At 37.4% G+C, this 22,851-nt stretch overlaps 1 protein-coding gene across 1 annotated transcript in view; it reads left to right on the top strand.

Moving 5' to 3' along the window:
* ADCY8 (adenylate cyclase 8) overlaps positions 1 to 22,851 on the top strand; it is a 253,284-nt gene that overhangs the window by 43,620 nt on the left and 186,813 nt on the right. Inside the window, exon 2 of the mRNA XM_063079734.1 lies at positions 5,944 to 6,093. Within this exon, the coding sequence (XP_062935804.1) occupies positions 5,944 to 6,093 (150 nt within the window). The remainder of the gene's footprint in view (positions 1 to 5,943; positions 6,094 to 22,851) is intronic.

Below are 22,851 nucleotides of genomic sequence, written 5' to 3'. Positions count from 1 at the left end.
ATCTGGTGATCTAACTTATACATTATTTCAGATATATTTTTAAATTATCTTTAAAGTTTCATATGAAAATTCCACATGGGAGTTTGATCGTAATAATAAAAAGCTGTAAGCAATTTGGGCAATATTTACAGTTAACAATAGTTGGCATTCCTTTACCAGAAATACATCCCTCCTTTATTTATTTATTTATTTTTTTGGTAAAGTAACACACTTTTCTTCTTTTCTAGCTCTCACACAATTGTTATTATTGCTGTCAAGGATATTCTTTGGTGTTTTACATTATTATTGTGAGTAAGATTACCATTCCATCATATCTTGTCAATAATGATTACTGGTACATAGAAAGCTATTTATTCATTCATTTATTCTTTCATCAAATATCTAGCACTTATTAATACTGAGTAGTTAATAGAATTATGCTGAGCACTTATCTACTGTGCTAGATAATAGGTGTCACTCATTGTCTAAACAAAATTTCCGTAATATTAGAATCAAAAATTTAGTGTGGCAGACAGGCATCAACCAACCAACCAAGCAAATAAATATATAATTATAATTTGTGATAAAAGCACAGGGTGCAGGAATAAAGAATAGCAGGGAAATTCTGGTTTGATATAGTAATCTGAGAAAACTATAACAAAGCCCAAAACAGAAGGATGAGAGAAATCCCCAAGGTGAGAAGTATGGGGGAAGTGTCCAAGACGGAGGGTACAGTGTTTGAGTAGACCACAGATAGGAAAGACATAGTGGAGAGACAGAAAGTAAACCAGATTAGTAGGAACAACATGAGTAAGGGAGGAAGTGGTAGGAAATAAGCTTGAAGAGGATCAAGCAAGCTTTACTGACATGATGGGGAGTTTGCATTTTACTCTTTTTTTTAGCAATAATTTATCTACCTATCTGTTTAAAATCTATATATTTGAATAGGTACGACATGCACATATACAAAACACAAAAGGTAGAGATTGTAAACCCAAGCTTCAGTTTCTGTCCCCAAAATATCCAGTACCTACTCGGTCTGTGCATATAAAAATAATAGCAAATGCTAACCCTTTGCTTTTTTTCCCCTCTTAATATACTATTCAATTGTATGGATTTATAATTTAACTAATCCTCTGATCATGCCCATTTAGGTTATTTCCACTAATATGCTATCATAAACAATATTATGATACCCTTTGAATTTTGCATAGCAGTGGTCATATTTATAAAATAAGTCTATAGATGTGGAGTTACTGGGCTAATGAGTATGAATATTGTCAGCTTTTATACATATTAACAAATTCATACATTCCCCAACTAGGTATGAGAGTGACTATTTCCCCCACAATCTAGCCAGAGAAGTAGTATGTTATCAAAGTTTTGATCATTGTTGATTTATTGGGTAAAAATTGACATCATATTCTATCTCATGTATTCATCAGCAATATATTATTTAGTTTTACTTGTTCTGAACTTTGTCATCGGCATCGTATTTTTTTCTTCATTACTAATTTCTGTACTTACCCATGTTGACGCATAAGGTGAGAGTTGATTTATTTTCACTGTTGAGTAGTATTTTGTTGTTATAATGTAACACAAAATATTTATCTACTCTACTATTGATGGACATTCAGATTCTTTCCAGTTCCAAGCCCATATGGAAAATGCTTCTCTGAACATCTTAGGCATGTCTCCTGGGCAAACATGCAAAGGTGACTCTGGGGTGTGGCATTGAAAGGCGCAGTTGTAGGATGCACAAATTAAACATTAGTGTGTAAAGCCCAAGTAGCATCAATTCATATTCCCACCAGCGTCCTTCCCGTTTTAATAATCTCCCATTTTGGGGGGTGAGGGAGGAGGGCCAACTTTGTGTGTATGAAATGATCTTGCATTTTACCTTTGTTTTCCATGGGATTGGGATTGGTTGTCTTTTTCTGATAGATTTATAGAAGTTCATCATATGAACTGAAAATGAATTCTTTGCTGGTTATAAGTGCTGCAAATATCTTTTCTCAGTATTTTTTCTATTTTATTTATGTTGTCTTTGGATAGAGTCAAAATTCTTAACTTTAATTTGATAAGTGTATTAAGCTATTCTTTATGGCTTCCACTCTTTGTGTTTTATTTTTTAAATCTATCAAGGTAATAAAGATATTCTTCTAGATTGTCTTCTAAAATTTTATATTTTTGCCTTTCATATGTAAAACTTCAATCCATCTGCAATGAATTTATTTTCCAAGTGGATAACAGTTTGTCCCAAATGCTTTGTTGAAAAGTTCTTCTTTTCAACCTGCAATGCCCAGTTGTCAAGATTGTGTGTTTATGTTTCTGGGTTCTCTACTCACATCCATTGGTCATTTTGTGTATCCTTGTACAAATACCATGGTCTCTTAATTACTGTAGTGTTACAATGAGTCTCTATATCTGGAACTGCAAGTCTCCCCATTTTGTTATTCTTTAGGAATATCTTGTGTATTCTTGACCTTTGACCTTCCATATAAATTTTAGAATCATCTTGAATTTCACTGGGGGGAAAAATACCTACTGAGATTCGAGAATTTTGCTACTGCAGTTCTTTCCTATCCATAATATGGTATACAGTCCTACATTTATTTAGAACTTCTTTGATTACTTTTAATTAAATTTCATGATTTTCACAATTAAGGATTCGCACATATTTTGCCTTAGATAATTTTCTAGATAGCTTATGGCTTGATAACACAGTGTGAGAAAAATAACATATATATATAGATAAATTATATATAAAATGTTGAAACTCCATTTTCACTTTGTTTTGGCCTCATGTGTGTATAGAAATGCAATTTACTTTTCGTTTTGATTTTATATTCAGCATCTTAGCTAAACTCTTATTCATCTTAACAATTTTTCTGTAGAGACTTTTGGAGATTCCATACGGCTAATCATATCATCTGCAAATGATGACAGTGTCATTTTTCCTTTCCATCAGGACTTTGGGCTTTTCTTGTGGAAATATTTTTAATTATGATTTTATTTATTTAATTTTTCTCTTCTCTTTTTGAGTCAGCCTTGGTAAAGATGCATTTTCAGAAATATATCGATTCCATGTAAGATAGTATTAGCATTAATCGTAGTATATTTTTACTATTGATTGGTTTCTGCAATATCTTTAAATGTCCAATTTTCTATTTCTAATATTATTTATTTGTACCTTTCCTTTCTTTTCCTTGTTGAGCTTATGAGAAGTGTTTCTGTTTTATTAGTCCTTTAAGAGAACAAAGTATTGACTTTATTGATCATCTTTATTGTATATTTGTTTTTTTAGTTCATTAGTTGCTGCTCCTATTTTATTTATTTTTTTTTCTTCTACATACTTTTGGTTTATTAGGGTTTTTGTTGTTGTTGCTGTTAGTTTTGTGTTTTTGCTAAATCCTTAAGTTGAATGACTAGCACATTCATTTTCAACCTTCCTCCTTTTTTTTAATGAAGACTTTATGATTATAAATTTCTCTGTAAGAACCACTAAATTCTGTTCAGTAGATATTTTCATTATTCTTTAGCTGTGCTACATATTTTCTATTATTCTTAGATCCATGAGTTATTCAGAAATATTTTCAATTTCCAAACAGATGGTGTTTTTCTAGTGATCTTTTTATATTGCTTCGTAACTGGATTCACTGTAGTCATTGACTGTGGTTACATGATACTAGTTCTTTGAAATTTGCTGAGGCTAGTTTCAGGTCCTACTAGAAGATCATATTTTACAAATTTTCAGCATGTGTCTAAAAATAATTTGTACTAATTACTGAATATAAAATCCCATTTTACAGTTGTCCATTGTAGGAGCTATTCAATTTGTCTCTTTGATGATTTTTTTTTTTTTTTGTCTGCTTGGAATGTCAGCTACTAAAAATTGTTAAAATAGACTACTGTAATGTAGATTTATAAATAATTACACAGATTTCTTTATTATTTTACATTGTATATTTTGAAGCTATACTATTAAATTTGTCCTAAGTTCAGAATTTTTATATCTTTCTGGTGAATTAAACCTTCTAACATTATATAGTAACCCTTCTTATCTCTAGTAATGCTTTTTTCTTAAATTCTCTTTAATCTGGTATTTACACAACAAAACTAGTTTTATTCTGTTTGACTCAAACTTTTTATATCAGCATATTTTAGAAATATCTTCTACAAATAGCACATAGAATATTTCTTTTTATCTAATCTGAAAATATTATCATAGCTTAAGAGTATGTCCCTATATGTAACATTTTTCTCTGTTTTCAAGAATTTCTTTTGCTTTTAGCATTTTGCCTATGATGTGCCCAAGCACAGTTGTGTTCACATTTATCCTGTGTGAGGTTTTCTGAGATTCTTGATCTGTAAATGCATGGCTTTATAATATTTGGAAAAAAAATTGTTTATTATTTATTCAAACAAACTATTTTTTCTCTCCTTCTGAGAATCCAATTACATGTATGTTAAGCCTTTTAATATTGTTGCACAGATCATTAAAACTTTTAAATGTTTTTCTATTAATGTATTTAATATATGGATATTTTCTATTGATGTATTTTCATGTTTACTGACTCTTCTTTCTGTCATCTACATTCTGCTGTTAATATCATCCAGTGAATGTTTCTGTTTCAGATATTGTGTCACTTGGTTCTAGAATCCTCATTTTTGTGGTTTCTATTTCTCTGCATATTTTCTATCTTTTTCTTCATCTCTAGCATATTTACCATTATATCACTGATCAAAGTTGTAAGAGCTGCTATAGTTTTTGTCTGCTAGTTCCAATACCTGAGTCCAATCAAAATTGGTGTCTGTTGATTATCTTTTTCTCTTGATAATGAGTCACATTTTAATGTTTACCCCTATGTCACATAATGTTGTATTGTGCTCAGAGCATTGTGAATAGTATGTGGTGAAGAATCTGAATTCGCTTACGTTCCTCTGAAAAAGGTGATTTTTGTTTTGTTTTAGCAGGTGATTAACTGGGTTGGAATCAAATGAAAATCTTTGACTTTTGGAGTGCAACCCAATTCTCAGTTCAGTTATTTTATCCTTAATTCAGTTGCTTGCTGTCACCTGTGCAGGTGTGGTTCAGGGAAGAGTTTATACAAGAATTTCAAGTCCCCCCTTGCAGGCTCTCTTCTTTTGGGGAGTCCTCCCTTACTTTCCAGTAGCTATAGTTGTTCTCTGCTTCTTTGCCACCTGAGTTTTCCGTGGGAGTTTTATCTACCCCCTCAGTGTACCAACTATGACCTGCCCTCAGGCTAAAGCCCTAAAAAAAAGAAATTCTCACTGTGCTGTTCCTTTCGTCCGTCCATGTGTTGATTCAGTTCCCGGATCTACCTGTGTCTCTTCACTGGAGAGTAATTTGGAAGGGAGCACATGTGAAAGTAGAAAGCATTAATTTAAAAGTCCAGCAAAGACAGTTTGATGCCTAGGAATAGGGTAATAGAAATGGAGATAAAAAGCAGTAGACAAACGTGGTATCTTTTCTTGAGTTAGAAACAAGACTTTGATAAGCACTAAAGTCCAAATACAGTAGTAACATTTAATGAATACCTTTCTGTTTCTCATTGTCTCTTCCCCATCCTCCTACCTGATACTGCAGCCCTTAAAAGGTCAAAACCTTCAGCTAGTGAAGGGGAGAGTTGAGGCAGAGTGAGAAAGAGAGAAGAAACCAGTCAGACCCCCTCCCTCACTTTCTTAACTCAGGTTTCCAGTCCAGGTTTAAACTTGAAGTGGAAAAGCTTTAAATTGGGTAAAGTCGCCAAGGAAGGCCTCTCTGAAGAAATGACATTGGACTCGATCTGAATGAAGGGCGTGGTTCTATTAATTTACTGTGAAACATTTGGATTGCTACATTAAGATTTACCTTTGGAATTTTTATTTATTTTTTTCTCTTTACCTACAAACAGCTCTTGTTTTAACCACCTGACGAGGCTGTTTAAAATTCTGTTTCAGATTGTGGCCCAGGCAGTGTTGTTCATGTGTATGAACACAGCTGGAATCTTCATCAGTTACCTGTCAGACCGGGCCCAGCGCCAAGCCTTCTTGGAGACACGGAGGTGTGTGGAGGCAAGGCTGCGCCTGGAGACAGAGAACCAAAGACAGGTACCAAGTGGCACGGCTTTGTGTCCCAGTTATCACCTAACCAGTCTCTGAATTACATGGAGCTTTTTTTCCTCCCAAACACATTCTGACTTGCAAGCGCTCTCTCAAAGTTTGTGTCATGGGATTCCAGAGTCTAAAATAGTTATGTTAGGCTTACAGGTCAAAGTGGGTTTGTCTTATTCTGCACACTCAATTATAGTCACAAGTCACATAATGACAGGAATACGTTCTGCGAAATGTGCCATTAGACGATTTCATTGCGTGAACGTCATAGCCTGCATTGACATAAACCTAGACGGCATAGCCTTCTGCACACCTAGGCTATAAGGTGTAGCCATTATAATCTTATGGGACCACCATGATATATGTGGTCTATTGTTGACCAAAACATCGATATGTGGCGCATGACTCTGATTGTTTCCCACAAGAAATAAAATAATTGTAGTCACAAGGTAGCTTTCTTACACCTGTGACTGACATCTATGTGTGTGAACAAGGTCATGGTTCTAAAAATCATCAACTTTCACCTTTGGCCCTCGTTCTCTGACACTGTAAATTGTTATTGAGGATAAAATCTTTCACTGCGTAGCAATTCAAATTATAGGAAGCACATAGGAGAATCTTGTACATGTCTAGTCCCTAATAAGTCATCCTGATTTTCAGAAGAGGTGTTGCACAAAATAAATTCTATAGACATGACGCCAATTCCAGATTAAGGGTTGCAGTAGGAAAGCAGGTTAGATGGGGCCAGGGGGGAAATAACAAGTTCCAGCTTGCAGAGGTTGCAATAAAGGAGTTTCTTGGACATACTGATCGGGTGGATGTTATGGGGACTTAAAAAACAGTGTTGTCCACAAATGATAGTTTCTCCAAGATGAAATTAGCTTTCAAAGAACAAAGATTTGCCCCATTAAGCTATTCATGTACTCAAAATCCATGTATACTTTGCTTCTAAAAGCAGTTTTCAGAGGGAAATATCAGGAACGTGTTGGAAATTAGTTTTAAAATCAACATATAGTTTCCTGAGTTTATATGCTCTTGGGCATTCTGTGCTCAATAGATATATTAGTTCTACCATACTAGGCTGTTTTTCTTAAAGTTACGTCTTGTATATCATAACACACTTGTTACTTTAAGCTTTATGCAATAATGGTTTGAGAAATTATGAAGAAAGTAGCAGTGAAAGACCCAACATTTTCTTCTTGATAAATTTGATGAAATCACCAGAAAAATACGGATCTCTGAAGTAAGTGAAGCCACGTCTGTGTATAATGGATGAGGCGGACAGGTAGGGCACAACTTGCCAAGACTCAGTGCTCACTGCCATAAGTTATCACCAGGGGCACAGAGGACACTACTGAATTTCCAGCTTCTACGCTGACTTCGCAGGATTTAGAACAGAGAATTTCTAAGTTAATGTCTAAGACAATTATGGAACCTCATTAACAGCTTTATTGTTTTTCTGAATAGCTCTTGGAATAATTTTTTTAAAATAACTTTAAGGAAGAAAGCACCTTATACAATAAACATGAGTATCTCCCAAGACTGTGTATTATGTTGCTGTGCAAAACAGAGCAGCTTCCAGACTGGCACGTCACTCTTTCCATGGAATCTGTGCCAATTCAGAGAATGCTGCCATGTTAATAATTTATTCAACTATTCTTGATGTTCTATCACAACAAGAGCTGCAATTGTGGGCGAGTTGTCTGGAATGCCTTTTATTTAGTGTTTATAAAATATTGAAGACACTGAAAATTATTGCCTTATCATATCCATAAAACTTTTTTTCTTTTCCCATCCTTTAAGTTGGGTATCTTGGAATCACAGTGGTCTAGTAATCTAACTTGCTGGAAGGATCTACTAATCTAACATATGGAGGGTCTTCTACCATCCTTCCTAACCTTTTTTCTTTTAAGTTGGTAGAAGGAGAAAGAAAATAATAATATACAGAGGTGAGAACAAGTGACAACCAGAATGTAGTGAAAAGGCCACTAGAGTTTGTGCAGTGGCTGTCTTCCTAGTTGAACCACCTAAGTCACTTGCCTCCAAGCCCCAGGTTCCTTGTTCATACGTGGGCCATATCTCTCTCTTCAGCACTGCATTTGCCTCAAATGAGATAATGTGTATAAAGCAATACAAAATTATGTCAGTCTTATTTTAATGGATGAAATACAAGAAAAGACAATCTTTTGGTGAAAAGTTCTTTGTTCTGAGGATTAAGTAAAATATGCTGTAGACATCTTATAGTCCTATGTTCACAACTATGATAAAGTATTTCTGGCATACTGACCACCCCTTCTTCCCCCAGGGGTAGTATCTGAGATAGCTAGCTTTATATTATTCGATGATAAAGTTACTTTCCATTGACATTTGATCTCTGCTTCAGGTTTCAATTATCCCTGAGAACTTCCTCAGTGGTAGATGGACAGTGTAGTCTAGATAGAAGATGCAGACTTTCAAACAAGACCACCCTGGATTTGAAATCTTTGCTTAGTTACTATTTTAGTGAGCTTGAGCAAGCTCTGTGTCTTAGTTTCTCCATCAATAGCATGGAGATAATAACACCTTTCCTGAAAATTATCCTTAATGGCTAAAAATATTGTGAGCAATATGCTTGCAAATCAGTGAAGAGTTTCTATTAGGGTTATTGTGCATAATGATTTATATGAGTCAGCAATATAGCTCAGTTTCAAGAGGGCTCATTTGAGAATACATTATTGATTGGCTTGTCTAAGTTGAAGTAACTTAGGGTTATTTATACGGAGGTAGAGCAGGATGGTGGTTCTCTATAGGTACATAGCAACCAGAACACATCACTAAGCTCCATCCATATCCTTTAAAATATCCTGTGTCTTTGACTAATTCATCCCCATTTTCCTCTTATCGGAGCTAATTATAATGCTGTAACTATTAAAAGTTATATACTTTGTGAAAGAGACACTGTAAGACCCTAAGTGACAGCAGATGCTTTTTCCTTGGACAATTATCCCAAAGGTGACTAATGGATTTTCTTTTTCGGCATTATAAGTGCAGAATCAAAAAGGCCCTATTCCATAGCAATGAAGAATTTTGTGGTATTTTCTAAGCACTGGGTTTATCTCATGAGAGGATACAAAGGAATTATTTATGTGACTTAATTTGTTCAACCATGAATTTATTTATTGAGAGTACATTATGTGCTGGGAGCCCTGCTGGGTATTGGGAATATAAATGCTGATAATCAGTTTCTGTCCTTACAGAGTTTACTGGGTATAAAAGGAGACAAATGACTGTATAGATACTTGTGGCAATAGCGTGTGGGACATACCTAATCTAGAGGCTTATAGAAGGATACCCAGAAGAAATGTCATCTGACATGTTAATAGAATTTAGTTTAGTGGAGAAGCACAGAAGAGTACCCCATAAAGGGCAAAAACACATGCAAGCATCTTGAAGGAAGAAAGAACATAATTTGGGGGGGGGGAATTATGAGCATTCCCGTGATCATTCACTTATTCATCTATCCATCCACACATTCATGCTGTAGACACAGAGATAAATAAGACTCAGTCTTTACTCTGGATTTGGCCTGGAAGATGAGTAAAATTTTAGTTATTGGAATAGAAGGAAGAAAGTAATTAACAAAGATACTGATGACAAGACATATATGATCTGTTGAAGGACAGCAATGCTGGGCAGCAGGTTTTCTCTGATACCCTCCAGCAAATTGTGCACTTCTTCAGTGGGACACTACTATTTTCTATTCAATGAAAACTGTATATTTATTGAGTGTTAACTATTTATCAGGCATTGTTCAAAGTACTGTACACCAAAGTGAAGAAAATCTATTCCAGATCTCTATTATAGCATGCCACACTGGATCTCAATCATCACATGCCTGTTTAGGGTAAACTGTGAGACCCTGAAGGATGTCCCATGACTCATTCCTCTATATATCCCTTCTAGCACTGCCTAAAACCCAATGTGGAATATTATGATGACTAAATATTGAGATCATAAATATTTAATGGTATTTACTAATTATTTTTCCAAAGAAAAATTGTCAAGCAGTAGCTAGAGGGTAAGTGGCACATGTACCTTGCTTCCTCTTGCTTGGTGGATCCCATTACATAATGAGATTCTAAAGGTCCTGGGAAATAAGCTTTTTCCTTGGATAACCTGCAATTACATGCATGGTTCTTGAGGTCAAGAGCAAGCAGGCAGGAGAGGCCACAAAGTGTTAAAACCCTTTGCTCAATGTCTCTTCTAATTAAGCTCCTTGAAGGTGACTCTTAACTTTACGTCTATCTTACTTCCCTCCTATAGTAGCTGGCACAATGCTGAGCAGAAACTATTGAATGAGCCCAAATGCTGACATTTTTAATTTAGATGATTGGCTGCAAGAGATTGAGCACATGTTGGCCCTTGTCTTCGGGAAAGCATGAACTTTGTCTCCTTTTTAAATTTTATTTCATCAGCAATTGCAACTAGCATGGAGCATACTAATCATCTCCTATCTGGTATCCTGATCTCCAGCTTCTCTTTCTCCAAACTGTTCTTCATCCCAAAAGCCTGGTCTGGTTTCAGAACCAGAATAGGGTAGTGCTTAAGAGCAAAACCTTCATTTTCTGGAAGATCTGTGTTCCTATCCCACTTCCTGCACTTCCTGACTATGGGAAATTAAGCAAACTTCTCCCATCTGGGGACCTTGATTTTGTGAATGTAAGATGAGCATAATGATTATACCTTCCCCCGGGGGTTGTGGCGGAGATTAAGGATGAACAGTTCTCAGCCCAAGGCAGAGTAAATGCTCAAGGCATATTAGAAGGGATGCAGCAATAATAATGACATTGGTGTTACTCATCTCTGCAGGAAAACCATCCACTGTCCACATTCCCTCCAAGATAAAATCCAAACCCCCATGCGTGGTCCAACAAGTCTTCCAGGAACTACCCCCTGTCCTCTCTCTACAGATTCTTCCCCACACCCTCAACTCACACTGCAGTAAATGACCATCAGCTCCCTGAACTGCTTGCTATTTCACCACCCTCTGCCATGTGGTTCTTTCAGCTTGGAAAGTCCACCTCCCTCCTAATGTGTCTCACCTCTTTGGCTCCAGCATCCCTCCCTCCATGAGGCTTGCTTTTCCCTCCCAGATAGAGTTGAAATGCTTTTTCTGTCCTCCCAGCATCCCATGAAAGTTAACTCTATTACAGAAGGTGTCATAGTTTATGACATTTGCTAATCTGTATTTCTCTCCCTCCACAACCATGAAAGACTAACTCATTCATCTGATTCTCTGATATTTATCTAGCACTGTGGCTAGAATGCAAGATCTTCTGATTAATGTTTATTTAACTGAGTTATATTGATTTCGAACTTTGGCTTCTGGCTTCACTCCTACCTACGTGAATGTTGTAATAACTCTCTGTGTAAAATAAAGAGACATGTGCCCATCATGACACCCATGAAAAGTTTGGTCGGGGGAGCACTCTTATCCAATTCAGGAGAGACTGGGACAACCTGAGCACATGTCTTAAGCAGACCCACTAGGGAAATTTTCCATCTAGCTGCTACATCTTGGAACATCTGTCTTTGGGGAGTTACATTCTAGTTATTGTAGTTTTTGTAATCCCACTTCTCCTCCCAAATGATCCAAATGGCTCACATTTATTTTAAATATTAAAATGAATTAATTGTTTTTCTTTCAGCTTTGAGAATTGCATAAACCTCATTATGGTAATCATGGCATTTCGAGGTGTCTCAGAAGCTCTGGGAGCACTGGAATACATTTTTTGATGATACCATATGTTGCAGCAGCAGGAAGTTTATTTTTAAATGCAACAGATGTTTTAGCTGTATTAAAGCAATCCCGTTTAACTTAAATATCTTTGTTAGACAATATTGGTGTTAGCTAGTGGTTCAGACCAGTAGATTGAATGAGAACGTTGGTTTCCTGAGTTCTGAATTCATTGGTTTGATTCATGTTGGTGCCTTATAACTTCTAGAAGATTTTTTTAAAGCTATAGATACTGTTAACTAGTAAGGCAGAGATTTGTCATTCATTCATTCATTCATTCATGATTCAAGAAAGAATCAAGGTTGACCTGGAAGTGGCAGAAACTCAGATTATTTCTTTCAGCTCCAACTAGTTGGGTCTTACTATATTCCAAAAACTTTTTTGGCCTCCTACTATCAAGTCATTTTTCTTCTATTCTCTATCTCTTACACTCAAGCCACCCACAGACCACCTATCATGTTCAGCAATATCTGTTATTAACAGATTTTATATCCTTTAGTTTATACTGCAACATTCGCTGTTTCCTACAAATTCTTCTTACTTTATTACCTCATGCCTCTGCTTATGATTTTCTCCCAACTTGGTGTTACCTTCCTTTCATCTTACAACCTTTTCTACCCTTCAAAGCTCAGCTCAAATGCCACCTCCTCCACAGAGACCCTCTCTGATCCCCCCAGCTGAGACCTCGATGAGAGTTTCATTTGTACATTTCTTTATGGAATTAATCTCTTTCTACATTCTGCTATGCCCTTGCCTCATTTTTGCTTCTGCACTATAAACTCTTTGAGATTGCAGATATGTTTAATTTGTGTTCTTTATAGTAGCTGTGGACCAAGAAGGAGAAAACTCAAGCTGAAAAGAAAAACACAGATAATAAACATAAAATGGATGCTATTAATAATGTCTTCCAAATATTCTTTCACCCAAAAGCATTTGTGAATAAATAAATTTTGGAAATACTCTCCTCTTGTAATATGATTTCCAGGGTTTTTGTCCTCCAAAACCAGAGTCCAACCTCTCCTTAACAGTTAAGGACTTCATTTAACTTCCTTTATCTATCAATACAACTTCACCTTCTATTATCCCTTTACATAAATGACTTCAGCCTGGATAGAGTGTTGCCTAAACCAACTTTTTAAAAACAAATTTCTCCTAGAGCCATCTTCTTGATCATCTCACTCCTGCAAACTTCAATTCTATGTTCCATATTTTTCATAGTTTCATTTCATTTCTTTTCGTAGTTTCACTTTCATTTCTTTCAGATATTCTTGAGGGAAAAAGTAAAATGTTATTCTAATCACCATATGCCCCCAATCTGTAATGCTGCACAACTGCACTGTCCAGTCGAACTTCCTGTGAGGGAAAGGTTTTATATCTGTGTTATATAAAAGCCACTAACCACTAACAACTATTGAGCAGCACGTGAAATGTGGTCAGTGTGACTTCAAAATTACATTTTTAATTTTAAATTTAAATATGAATAGCCACATGTAGCTAGTGGCTCCATATATGCAGAACATCTTTATACTCTAGACTTCTCCACACAACTATAACTTAATTAGATCTGTTTACAAATAACAATAACCACTTCCTGCTCACTTAAGAAACTAGGGAAGGTTATTGTAAGGTTGCAAAGGAATATCAAAAAATTCTTACAGGGAGAAATAATGCAGGGCTGAGGAAGGGCCTGGAACCAGAAAATCAAGAACCACCAGAAATCCAGGGAGCGTTCTGTCCATCTTTGATTCTTTCTCTGTATCCACTTCGTTCTCTCCTTCTCTCTAAACAACTTTCTCTGTTATTCAGACTACATAATGGAAAATAGTTGTGGCACAAACTCTTAAAAATTTACATCTACTTTGATCTGGAGAAGAGTCCAGAATGAAAAAATGCTGTCTGGCCCAATCTAAAAGTACAGGAACTGAAATCTAACTGGCCACGCTTTGGTTAGGAGTCCAGCCCAAGGCCTGTCATGAGAGGCAGTGTCATACAACAGAAACACAGCTGCTGGGGTGCCTCCCCTGACTGAGGGGTGGGAAATTCCCAGAGATGAATGCCAAGTGCCCAGTAGTCCTCCTCTCCAGAATTTTCTCTCTGTTGCCCCTGATGGAGTTTGGATGTGTTGTCCCCTCCAAAACTCATGTGGAAATTTGATCTCCAATGTGGCAGTGTTGGAAACTGATTGAGTCATGGGGGCGGATCCCTCATGAATGGATTAATGCTTTCCCTGGGGGAGGGGGGATTAATGAATGAGTCCTCGCTCTATTAGTTCCCGCGAGAGCTCGTTGCTTAAAAAGACCCTGGCACCTCCTTGCTCCCTGGTCTCTCTCTTGCTTCCTCTCTCGCCATGTGATCCGCTCGTACCCACCGGCTGCCTTCCACTTTTCCGCCATGAGTAGAAGCAGCCTGAGGCCCGTGCCAGATGCAGCTGTCCCAGAATCGTAAGCCAAATAAACCTCTTTCCTTTATAAATTACCCAGTCTCAGATATTTCTGTTATAGCAACACAAAACGGACTAAAACACCCTGTTCTAATCACCCACGAACAGCCTCCTCTCCTCCTGATCTCTGCAGCACTGGGCACTGCTGACTCGTCCCCACAGCCCCTTTCCTGAAGTGCTCTCTTCCCCTAATTTCATGACAAGGCTGTTAGTTTTCCTTCTTGTCTTTCAGATTCCTGTGTTTCCTCCACGTATCCCACTTCCTCCTCCTAACCCTAAATGCAGGCATTCTTCAAGGGCCTCTCCTCGACCTCTTGTTTTTGCTCCTCTCTCGGCTTCTTTGGTGATTCACCATGACTTCAACCATCACTTCTGGATTGTTCCCGTGTCAGTATCTCTAACACCATCTGAGCTCCAGATGCCCATCACCAACATCCTTTTGGGAAGCTTCATCTGTGTGCCCCACAGGCATCCCCAGCTCAGCCTGTCCCTATTCCTCTCACCACCACCCCTCCCACCAACAAAGTCCCCCTCTTCGTCTATGGCACATCCCTGTACTGATCCATCCAGTCAACTGTGGTAGGGATTTCTGTTGATGCTGTCTCCACCACTATGCACTAACTGCCCCTATATTTCCTTTACTAGTACTGGATGGTTAAGCCCTCCCACAAAATAGAATTCTAATTGGTGCTAACCAGTTTCTAACCTGTGGGAACTGATCTAGCCACCTGGAGTCACTCCACCCTAAAATTCTTCTTGAAAAAAGAAACTGAATTTTCCTTTTTTTCCATTTTCCTTATGATCTATGAAACAGAAACTCTACAAACATGTTGGGCTTTATAGAAATGTCTGAGGCAGGAAGACAAAGCCACTGCTCTCTCCTACCTATTTTTGTCCCTCTCCGTCTTAATGTTGAGATGGTGAGACAGGCATCCCATGATCCTTACTTCTCCGGAGAGTAGGATTCATGTGCCAGGAGTCATCACGCATTCATTGCCCAGGTCTTGTTGTGGGGTGAGCATGAGACTCCTCTCCTGCCTGAAGGGAGCCCACCCATGCAGTGAGCCCTGCAGTGTCCCAGCTGTTCTGCCTCTGGCTATTGCAGAAAGAAGGAATAGGAAGCCAAGGTCCATTCACTTCCCAGCCAAGTCCCTATTCCTTTGCCAGTAATAAAGTATCTGTTTTGATTCATACCTGTTTCTCAAGTGGCTCACTTGAGAGGTGAGGTGTGTAACTAACTCAAACCTCAAAATCCCAGCACAGAATATTATGCTTCTTGGGGCCCAATTTTGAGTATGTGAGACCTCCTGCTAAGGCCCCTGCATTGCTACTGCCCATAGAATACAAACCAATCTCATTTACCCTGCATCATGGCCCATTCACTACCTGGCTCCAGCTCTACTGCAGAAGCGTGTCACTTGCTGTCTCCCTCCTGTATCCCAACACTCCACCCAGACCAGCAAATGTGCCCCGCAGTTCTGCGCCTTTGATTCTTTGCTGGTCATTCCCTGTTTGCCCTCCAGATCCAGTCTCCATTCTTCTTTGCCTTTCACTCTGCCCCAGGAGGCTGACCTTTATGAACTGCATTAACAGGATTATTATCCTCTAACTTCTGGTTGGGTTTGGCCAATGGGAGGCACTCGAAGGGGACTAGAGGGCAGGAGGATGATGAGGTCAATGTATTTATCTCCCTTTTTCCTACCCTGCTGGGTTGTGGATTGGCAGTGGCTGCATTTCTCTAGCAAAGGCCATAGCTCCTATCAGGCAGCCCTCTCCTATACTACAGGGTTTGCCAGGTCCCAGGGTTGTTTGTGGCTGTGCACCCTTCCACGCCTTGGGGGCACTTTATCATCCATTGTGGGGTACCTTAACTCTCATTAAACTCTCTTTCATTATCACTTTTGAGGTCACATGTCCTGCCAGGATCTTAAATGGCATGTTCCTATTGCTCCCTTTGCATAGGATGCCCTACTACCATCTCTGTCTTTATTTATGAGGTAGGTTAATAGAGCAGAAAGATACTGAGCTAGGAGTAAGAAAATCTCTGCTCTGTCCAACATGGTAGCCACTAACCCCATGCAAATACTGAGCACCTATCACGTGCCTGTTCTAAAATGAGATGTGCTGTGAGTGTAATTTACATACCAAATTGTGAAGACAGAACCAAATGAATGCAAAATATCTTATTAATAACTTTTACATACTGACTGCACATTGATTACCCAACAAAATGATATTTGGGGCATATTTGGTTAACAAGAATATCTATTAAAATTAATTTCAATTGTTTCTAATTTTGTAATGGGAATACTAAGAATTTTTAAATTCTGTATGTGGCACACATTATATTTCTACTGGACATTACTGACCCACATGCTTGTCCCATTTCTATTTCTAACTTGCTGGTGTGACTCTGAGCAATGTGTCCAACCACTTTGTGTGTGTTTCCTCATCTCTCAATTAGAAATGATAACTCCTACCCTAATCCATGGGGGTGTTTTGAGAGACAAATAGTCTCTCAAATGCCTGAAAAAGTGTTATTTCAACTGTAAAGAACTGTACAAATATTGGAGCTATTTCTATGAAAATCTCACCAACACCCCAACCTGATGCTCAGATGTCCCTACTTTAGGAAGTTTCCTTTAATGTTTCCAGTTGTAAGTTTTTTCTTTTAACTTACTACTTAGAAATTTTTAGTTAAAATGGGTTTTTCACATTCTGCCTTGTATCAGGGTTAGCACCATGGTTCCCTCTGAGTGCCAGAAAGGTTTTGAGCAGTGAGCAGAGTCCCAGTGTTAATGGCCTTTGATCTTCCTGTAACAGCTGACTTCACTCAAAGCACTATGTTTACCCCATGTGGGTGGAACGCCAACTCTTGCATTCCATCTGGCTGCCTGGTTCTTTGCAGTCTTTCCAGCACATTATTTGCATTTTCTGGCATGGTGGAATGAGAGAAGGCTTTGAAGAAGAACAAAACTGGATTTGATTCCTAGTTCTAACTCCTTATCTGGGTGACCTTGGATACATCATTTAAACTCTCTGAACCTCATATGGTTTGTCTGTCAAAGATGATAATCTCTAAATCTCAAGGTTGCTGTGAGAAAACCAAGCTGTATATATGAAGCACCTGGCCCATTGTCTGGCATAGTGGGCCTGAATAGATGAAAATTGGGGGCCATAGTTGGTTTGACCCTTGAATCATTGGACCAACTGAGCCATATCCTGAGTTTTACAGCAGAAGATACTCTGATTCTAGTAATTACACTTTTTGTTACCTGTGTTCTTATTCAGATTTGGCATCCATAAGCATTACTAATTTTAAATACTCCCCCTGATTCAAAGAGAGGCCATCACCCTGTACTCATTTGCATACAATTAACATTTCTAGAGGCAGTTCAGAAAGAAGAAATCAACCACCATTACGGACCTCAATACCTTCAATCCAGCCTGAAGAAGTTGAGGAGCAGCTGACGAGCCACATGGGGGATTTTCATCTCATAAGTCTGTGCAGGGTATTTTGACTAAAGAAATTGGAATTGGAAACCTAGTACAGCCCAACTATAAAATGCTGAAGGAAACGCATGCTCTGTTGCTTTCATACAATTTCAAAAGTGGCAGTAGAATAGAGGAGGGGAAAAATAAATTACGTATTTTTTTTAATGAGCCATGCCTAAAGTGGCTTATGTTAGTTGGATTTGAGCATTCTACATCCTCTATTTTGCATAAACCAGACTAAAAACAGATTGGCCATAAAAAAAGGAGAAATAATTTAAAGATACTTTTAGAGCAAACTTCATGCAAAATCATTCTAGAATTTTTATTTTTTGTTCTAATCTGTTGCAAATGCCTTGCTACACCTCATTTGAAAGCAACTTTTTTAGAATGAAACTGAAGAGTGTTTCCATAGCATTCTTTTCACATTCACATTTTGTTGTTTAAACCATATTCAATTAAATGTGGCTGTAGCAACAGCAAATACAAGTAACACAAACAGACTTGGAAACAAACATTACTCTTGGTAAAGATAGGACACAACTGATGGACTAGGAAGAACCAGCTAGCAGAATGTTTAGCGTGTACAGAGCCTCCCTCAGAAGGATGAGCTTGTGAATCAGTTAAGTGGGGGCAACGTAATGAAATGCCACACTCTAAATTATTCATGAAAATCCAAAAATTCTAAATTGATCTTTTAAAAATACTGAAACTACTCTTGATTAGCAGGTGGAGTCTGCAAAGTTGAGATAGAGACTGAGAACTTTCTCACAAGGCAAAAAGAAACCTGTCATAGGGTGAAATAACTATTTCGTACTTTACTCACTCAACAAGCATTGATCTTTCCTTCCCCCAAACTTTTGTCCCTCCAGTATTTCCTATCTTAGAGAATAGAATCACTTGTTCACCCATGTCACAGTAATAGCTCCTAACTTCCTACAATTTATTTCTATACTGCAGCCAGAATGATTCTTCTAAAACCTAAATCCGATCAAGTCATCTCTGATCTTTGATACAGTTGGAGACACACTTCAAAAGTGACAGTAGACTAGAGCAAGAGAAAAATAAAATATGTATTTTTTTAAATGATCCACACCTAAAATAGCGTATATTACCTGGATTTGAGTATGAATCCATTCACCAGAATTCAACATCTTCTATTTTGCATGAACTATATCCAAAATGGATTGGCCCTAAAAGAAGAGAAATAAGTTAAAAACACTTTCAGAGAAATCTTGGTACAAAACCATTCTAGAATTTTTCTTTTTGCTTTTTTTAAAAAATCTTTTGACTTTTTTTTTTATTATTGAAACATAATTAATTGTACATATCTGTAGGATACAGCTTTGAATATAAATACCTGGGTGCAAATGTGATGCTCAAATCAGGATAATTAGTATGTTCAACATTACACAGTGTAATCAAATTTCATGGCCCTTTACCAATACCTCCTTTACCCCCCACTCCCCCGCATCCTCTTCCCTCTTTCCCCCTCTGGTAACCTCAGTTCTGTTCTCTCCTTTTGGAAATTCAATGTATTATTGTGATTGGCTTACCTTTCTTTTTTAATTTATGTGTTTATTATTTTTATCTCCTACTATTTATTTGTTTATTTTTTAGTTCCCACTTATGAGTGAGAACATAAGTGAGCTTGTGAATTGGTTAAGTGGGAATTTCTTTTTCTGTGCCTTGTTTATTTCATGTAGCATGATTTTCTCTGAGTTCATCCATGTTATTGCAAATGGCAAAATTTCATTCATTTTTATGACTGAGTAGTATTCCATTGTGCATACCACATTTTCCTTACCCAGTTGTCCATTGATGGGCATTTAGGTTGGTTCCAACTCTTGGCTATTGTAAATAAGAGTGTGATAAACATGGGAGTGCAGGTATCCCTTCGACATGATGAATTCCAGTCCTTTGGGTATATACCCAGTAGTGGGATTGCTGGATAATGTGGTAGTCTATCTGTAGTTGTTTGAGGAACCTCCATACTATTTTACAGTCTAATAAACAGTGTAGGAGGGTTCCTCTTTCTCCACATCCTCGCCAGCATTTTTTATTCTCTGTCTTTGTGATAATAGCCAGTCTAAATAGGGTGAAATGCTGTTTGAATGTGGTTTTGATTTGCATTTCCCTGATGCTTAGTGATGTTGACCTTTTTTCACGTGTCCAATGGTCATTTGTATATCTTCCTTTGAAAAATTCCTATTCAGCTCCTTTGTCCATTTTTTAATTGAGTTACTTGTTTTTTTACTGTTAAATTGTTTGAGTTCCTTGTGTATTCTAGATATTAATCCCTTGTCAGGTGCATAGTTTGTAAATATTTTCTCGCATTCTGTATGTTGTCTTTTCACTCTGTTAATTGTTTCTTTCCCTGCACAGAAGTATTTTAGTTTCACATAATACCATTTGTTTATTTTTGATTTTGTTGCTGTGCTTTTAAGGCATTATTCATAAAGCCTTTTCCTGGTCCTACTTCCTAAGTGTTTCCCCTATGTTTTCTTTTAGGAGTTTTACAGTTTCAGGTCTTATATTTAACTGTTTAATCCATTTTGAGTTGATTTTGGTATATGGCAAGAGATGTGGGTCTAGTTTCATTTTTCTGCATATGGATGTCCAGTTTTCCCAGCACCATTAATTGGGGAGGTAGTCTTTTCCCTCAATGTATGTTTTTGGTGCCTTTGTTGAAGATCAGTTAGCTATAATTACATGGGTTGATTTCTAGGTTCTCTATTCCATTTCTTTTGTCCAAGTGTCTGTTTTTAATGTCAGTACCATGCTGTTTTCATCATTACAGCTTTGCAGTATACTTTGAAGTCAGGTAGTGTAGTGCCTCTAGCTTCATTTTTTTTTTTTTTTTTTTTTTGGCTCAGGATTGCTTTGGATTTTCATAATCTTTTATTGTTCCTTATGAATGTTAGGATTGTTTTTTTCTGTTTCTGTGAAGAATGTCACTAGTATTTTGATGGGGATTGCATTGAATCTGTAGATTGCTTTGGGCAGTATGGACATTTTCACAATGTTGGTTTTTCCAATCTAAGAGCATGGAATGTCTTTCTATCTTTTGGCATCCTCTTTAATTTCTTTCAACAGTGATTTGTAGTTATCATTGTAGAGATCTTTCACCTCCTTGATTAAATTGATTCCCACATATTTTATTTATTTATTTATTTATTTATTTATTTATTTATTTATTTATTTAGTGACTGTTGTAAATGAGCTTGCTTTCTTGGTTTCTCTTCCTGAAAGTTCATTGTTGGAGTATAAAAATGCTACTACTAATTTTTGTGTGTTGATTTTGTATCCTGCTACTTTAATGAAATTGTTTATAAGCTCTAAAAGTTTTTTTGTGGAGTCTTCAGGTTTTTTCTATATATAGGATCATGTCATCTACAATCAGGGACAGTTTGACTTCATCTTTTCCAGTTTGGTTGCCCTTTATTTCTTTCTCTGGCCTGATTGCTCTGGATAGAACTTCCAATACTATGTTAAATAGCTGTGTGAGAGTGGGTATCCTTGTCTTGTTCTTGTTTGAAGGGAAAAGAAGCTTTTCCCCATTCAAGGTGATATCAGCAGTGGGTTTGTCATGTACAGCTTTTATTTAATCTTTTTGACTTCTATACTTGGTTGAATACTGTCTCCCCAAAATTCATGTCCACCTGAACCTCAGAATGTGATCTTATTTGGAAATAGTGTCTTCACAAATGCACTCGAGTTAAGATGAATTGATACTGGTTTCATCTGAATTCAATATGACTAGTGTCCTTATAAGAAGAGAAAAGACCACAGAGAAACCCAGAGACAGAGGGAGAAACAAACAAAGCGACCACCTTATAAAGACTGAAGTAGAATTTGGAGTGATGCATCTATAAGGGTTACTGGAAGCCACCAGAAGCTAGGAAAGTGACATGGGCAGTTTCTCCATCAGTTCCGTCTTGAAAGAACCAGCCCTTCCAACACCTTCAGCAGACTTCTGACCTCCAGAACTGTGAGAGAATAAATTTCTATTGTTTTAAGCCACAGAATTTTGTGGTAATTTGCTAGCGCTACTCTAGTAAACTAATACAATTTCCCATTGTCTTTAGAATGAAATATAATTCATTTTTACCTCTCTCCCACCTTAGATGTTACCAGGATTGAATTAACAATGACTAGCCCTTATATAGCATTTACTATGTGTCAGGTGCTATAGTAAATACACATTTTACTTATATTACTTCATTTAATACTCAGAGAAAACCTATGATGTGGGTGGTATTTTTACTTTCATTTTATAGATATGAAATTCAGAAAACAGAGAGGTTAAATAACAGCTAGTAAGTTGCAGAGCTGATATTCAGACCTAGACAGTCTTTCTCCAGAACCCATACACCCAACTATAGTGCTACAAACTTTTTTCAACATATGATGCTCTTCACAGTCTGTGACTCATCATATACCCTTCTCTCCCTCAGGAGGTCCCTGGCTCTCTTTTGCTCACTGGAGACCCTCTTTTAGTCTCAAATGACAAGAAGCTCAACTCATTTTGGTTTTGGCAAGGAGAATGTATTGCCTCGTGTGATTGAATATACAGGCAGGTGCACAATTGTCACAACAGTACTGTGATGTGATCGATGGGAATAAACATAGGAGTGTGGGGAAATCAGATGAGTTTTCCTAAGGCAGGGAAAAGATACAGTTTGATAAACACTGATGCTACCCAGAGGAAAAGACCCAGCGATCCATGGAGGTGCCAGTTTCCAATGAAGGCTCCCATCCCCAATGATACATCTTGACCAGACCTATGATAGTGGGTTCTTCAGGGACCTCCCTTTGCCATTCTCACATGGGTTTTTATGCCCTTCTGGCTCTTCCCACTGTTCTAAAGGCCCCAGCTTTGTCCTTACCTGCTCACCAAGTGCAAGAAACTGCTAACAACCACAGAAGGTCATTTTTTTCCAAGTTAGACAGTTCTCTTTTCTGATCATCTTTAGACCTGTCTAAGTTTCATTTCCAAGGAGGCTTCAGGCACAGTGTGGTCCGGGAGCCATCCAGGACATTTAGT

This window comes from Cynocephalus volans, chromosome 15 (genome assembly GCF_027409185.1).
Source record: "Cynocephalus volans isolate mCynVol1 chromosome 15, mCynVol1.pri, whole genome shotgun sequence".
In the NCBI taxonomy this organism is placed as follows: Eukaryota; Metazoa; Chordata; class Mammalia; order Dermoptera; family Cynocephalidae; genus Cynocephalus; species Cynocephalus volans.
This window is presented reverse-complemented; position numbering and strand designations above follow the sequence as displayed.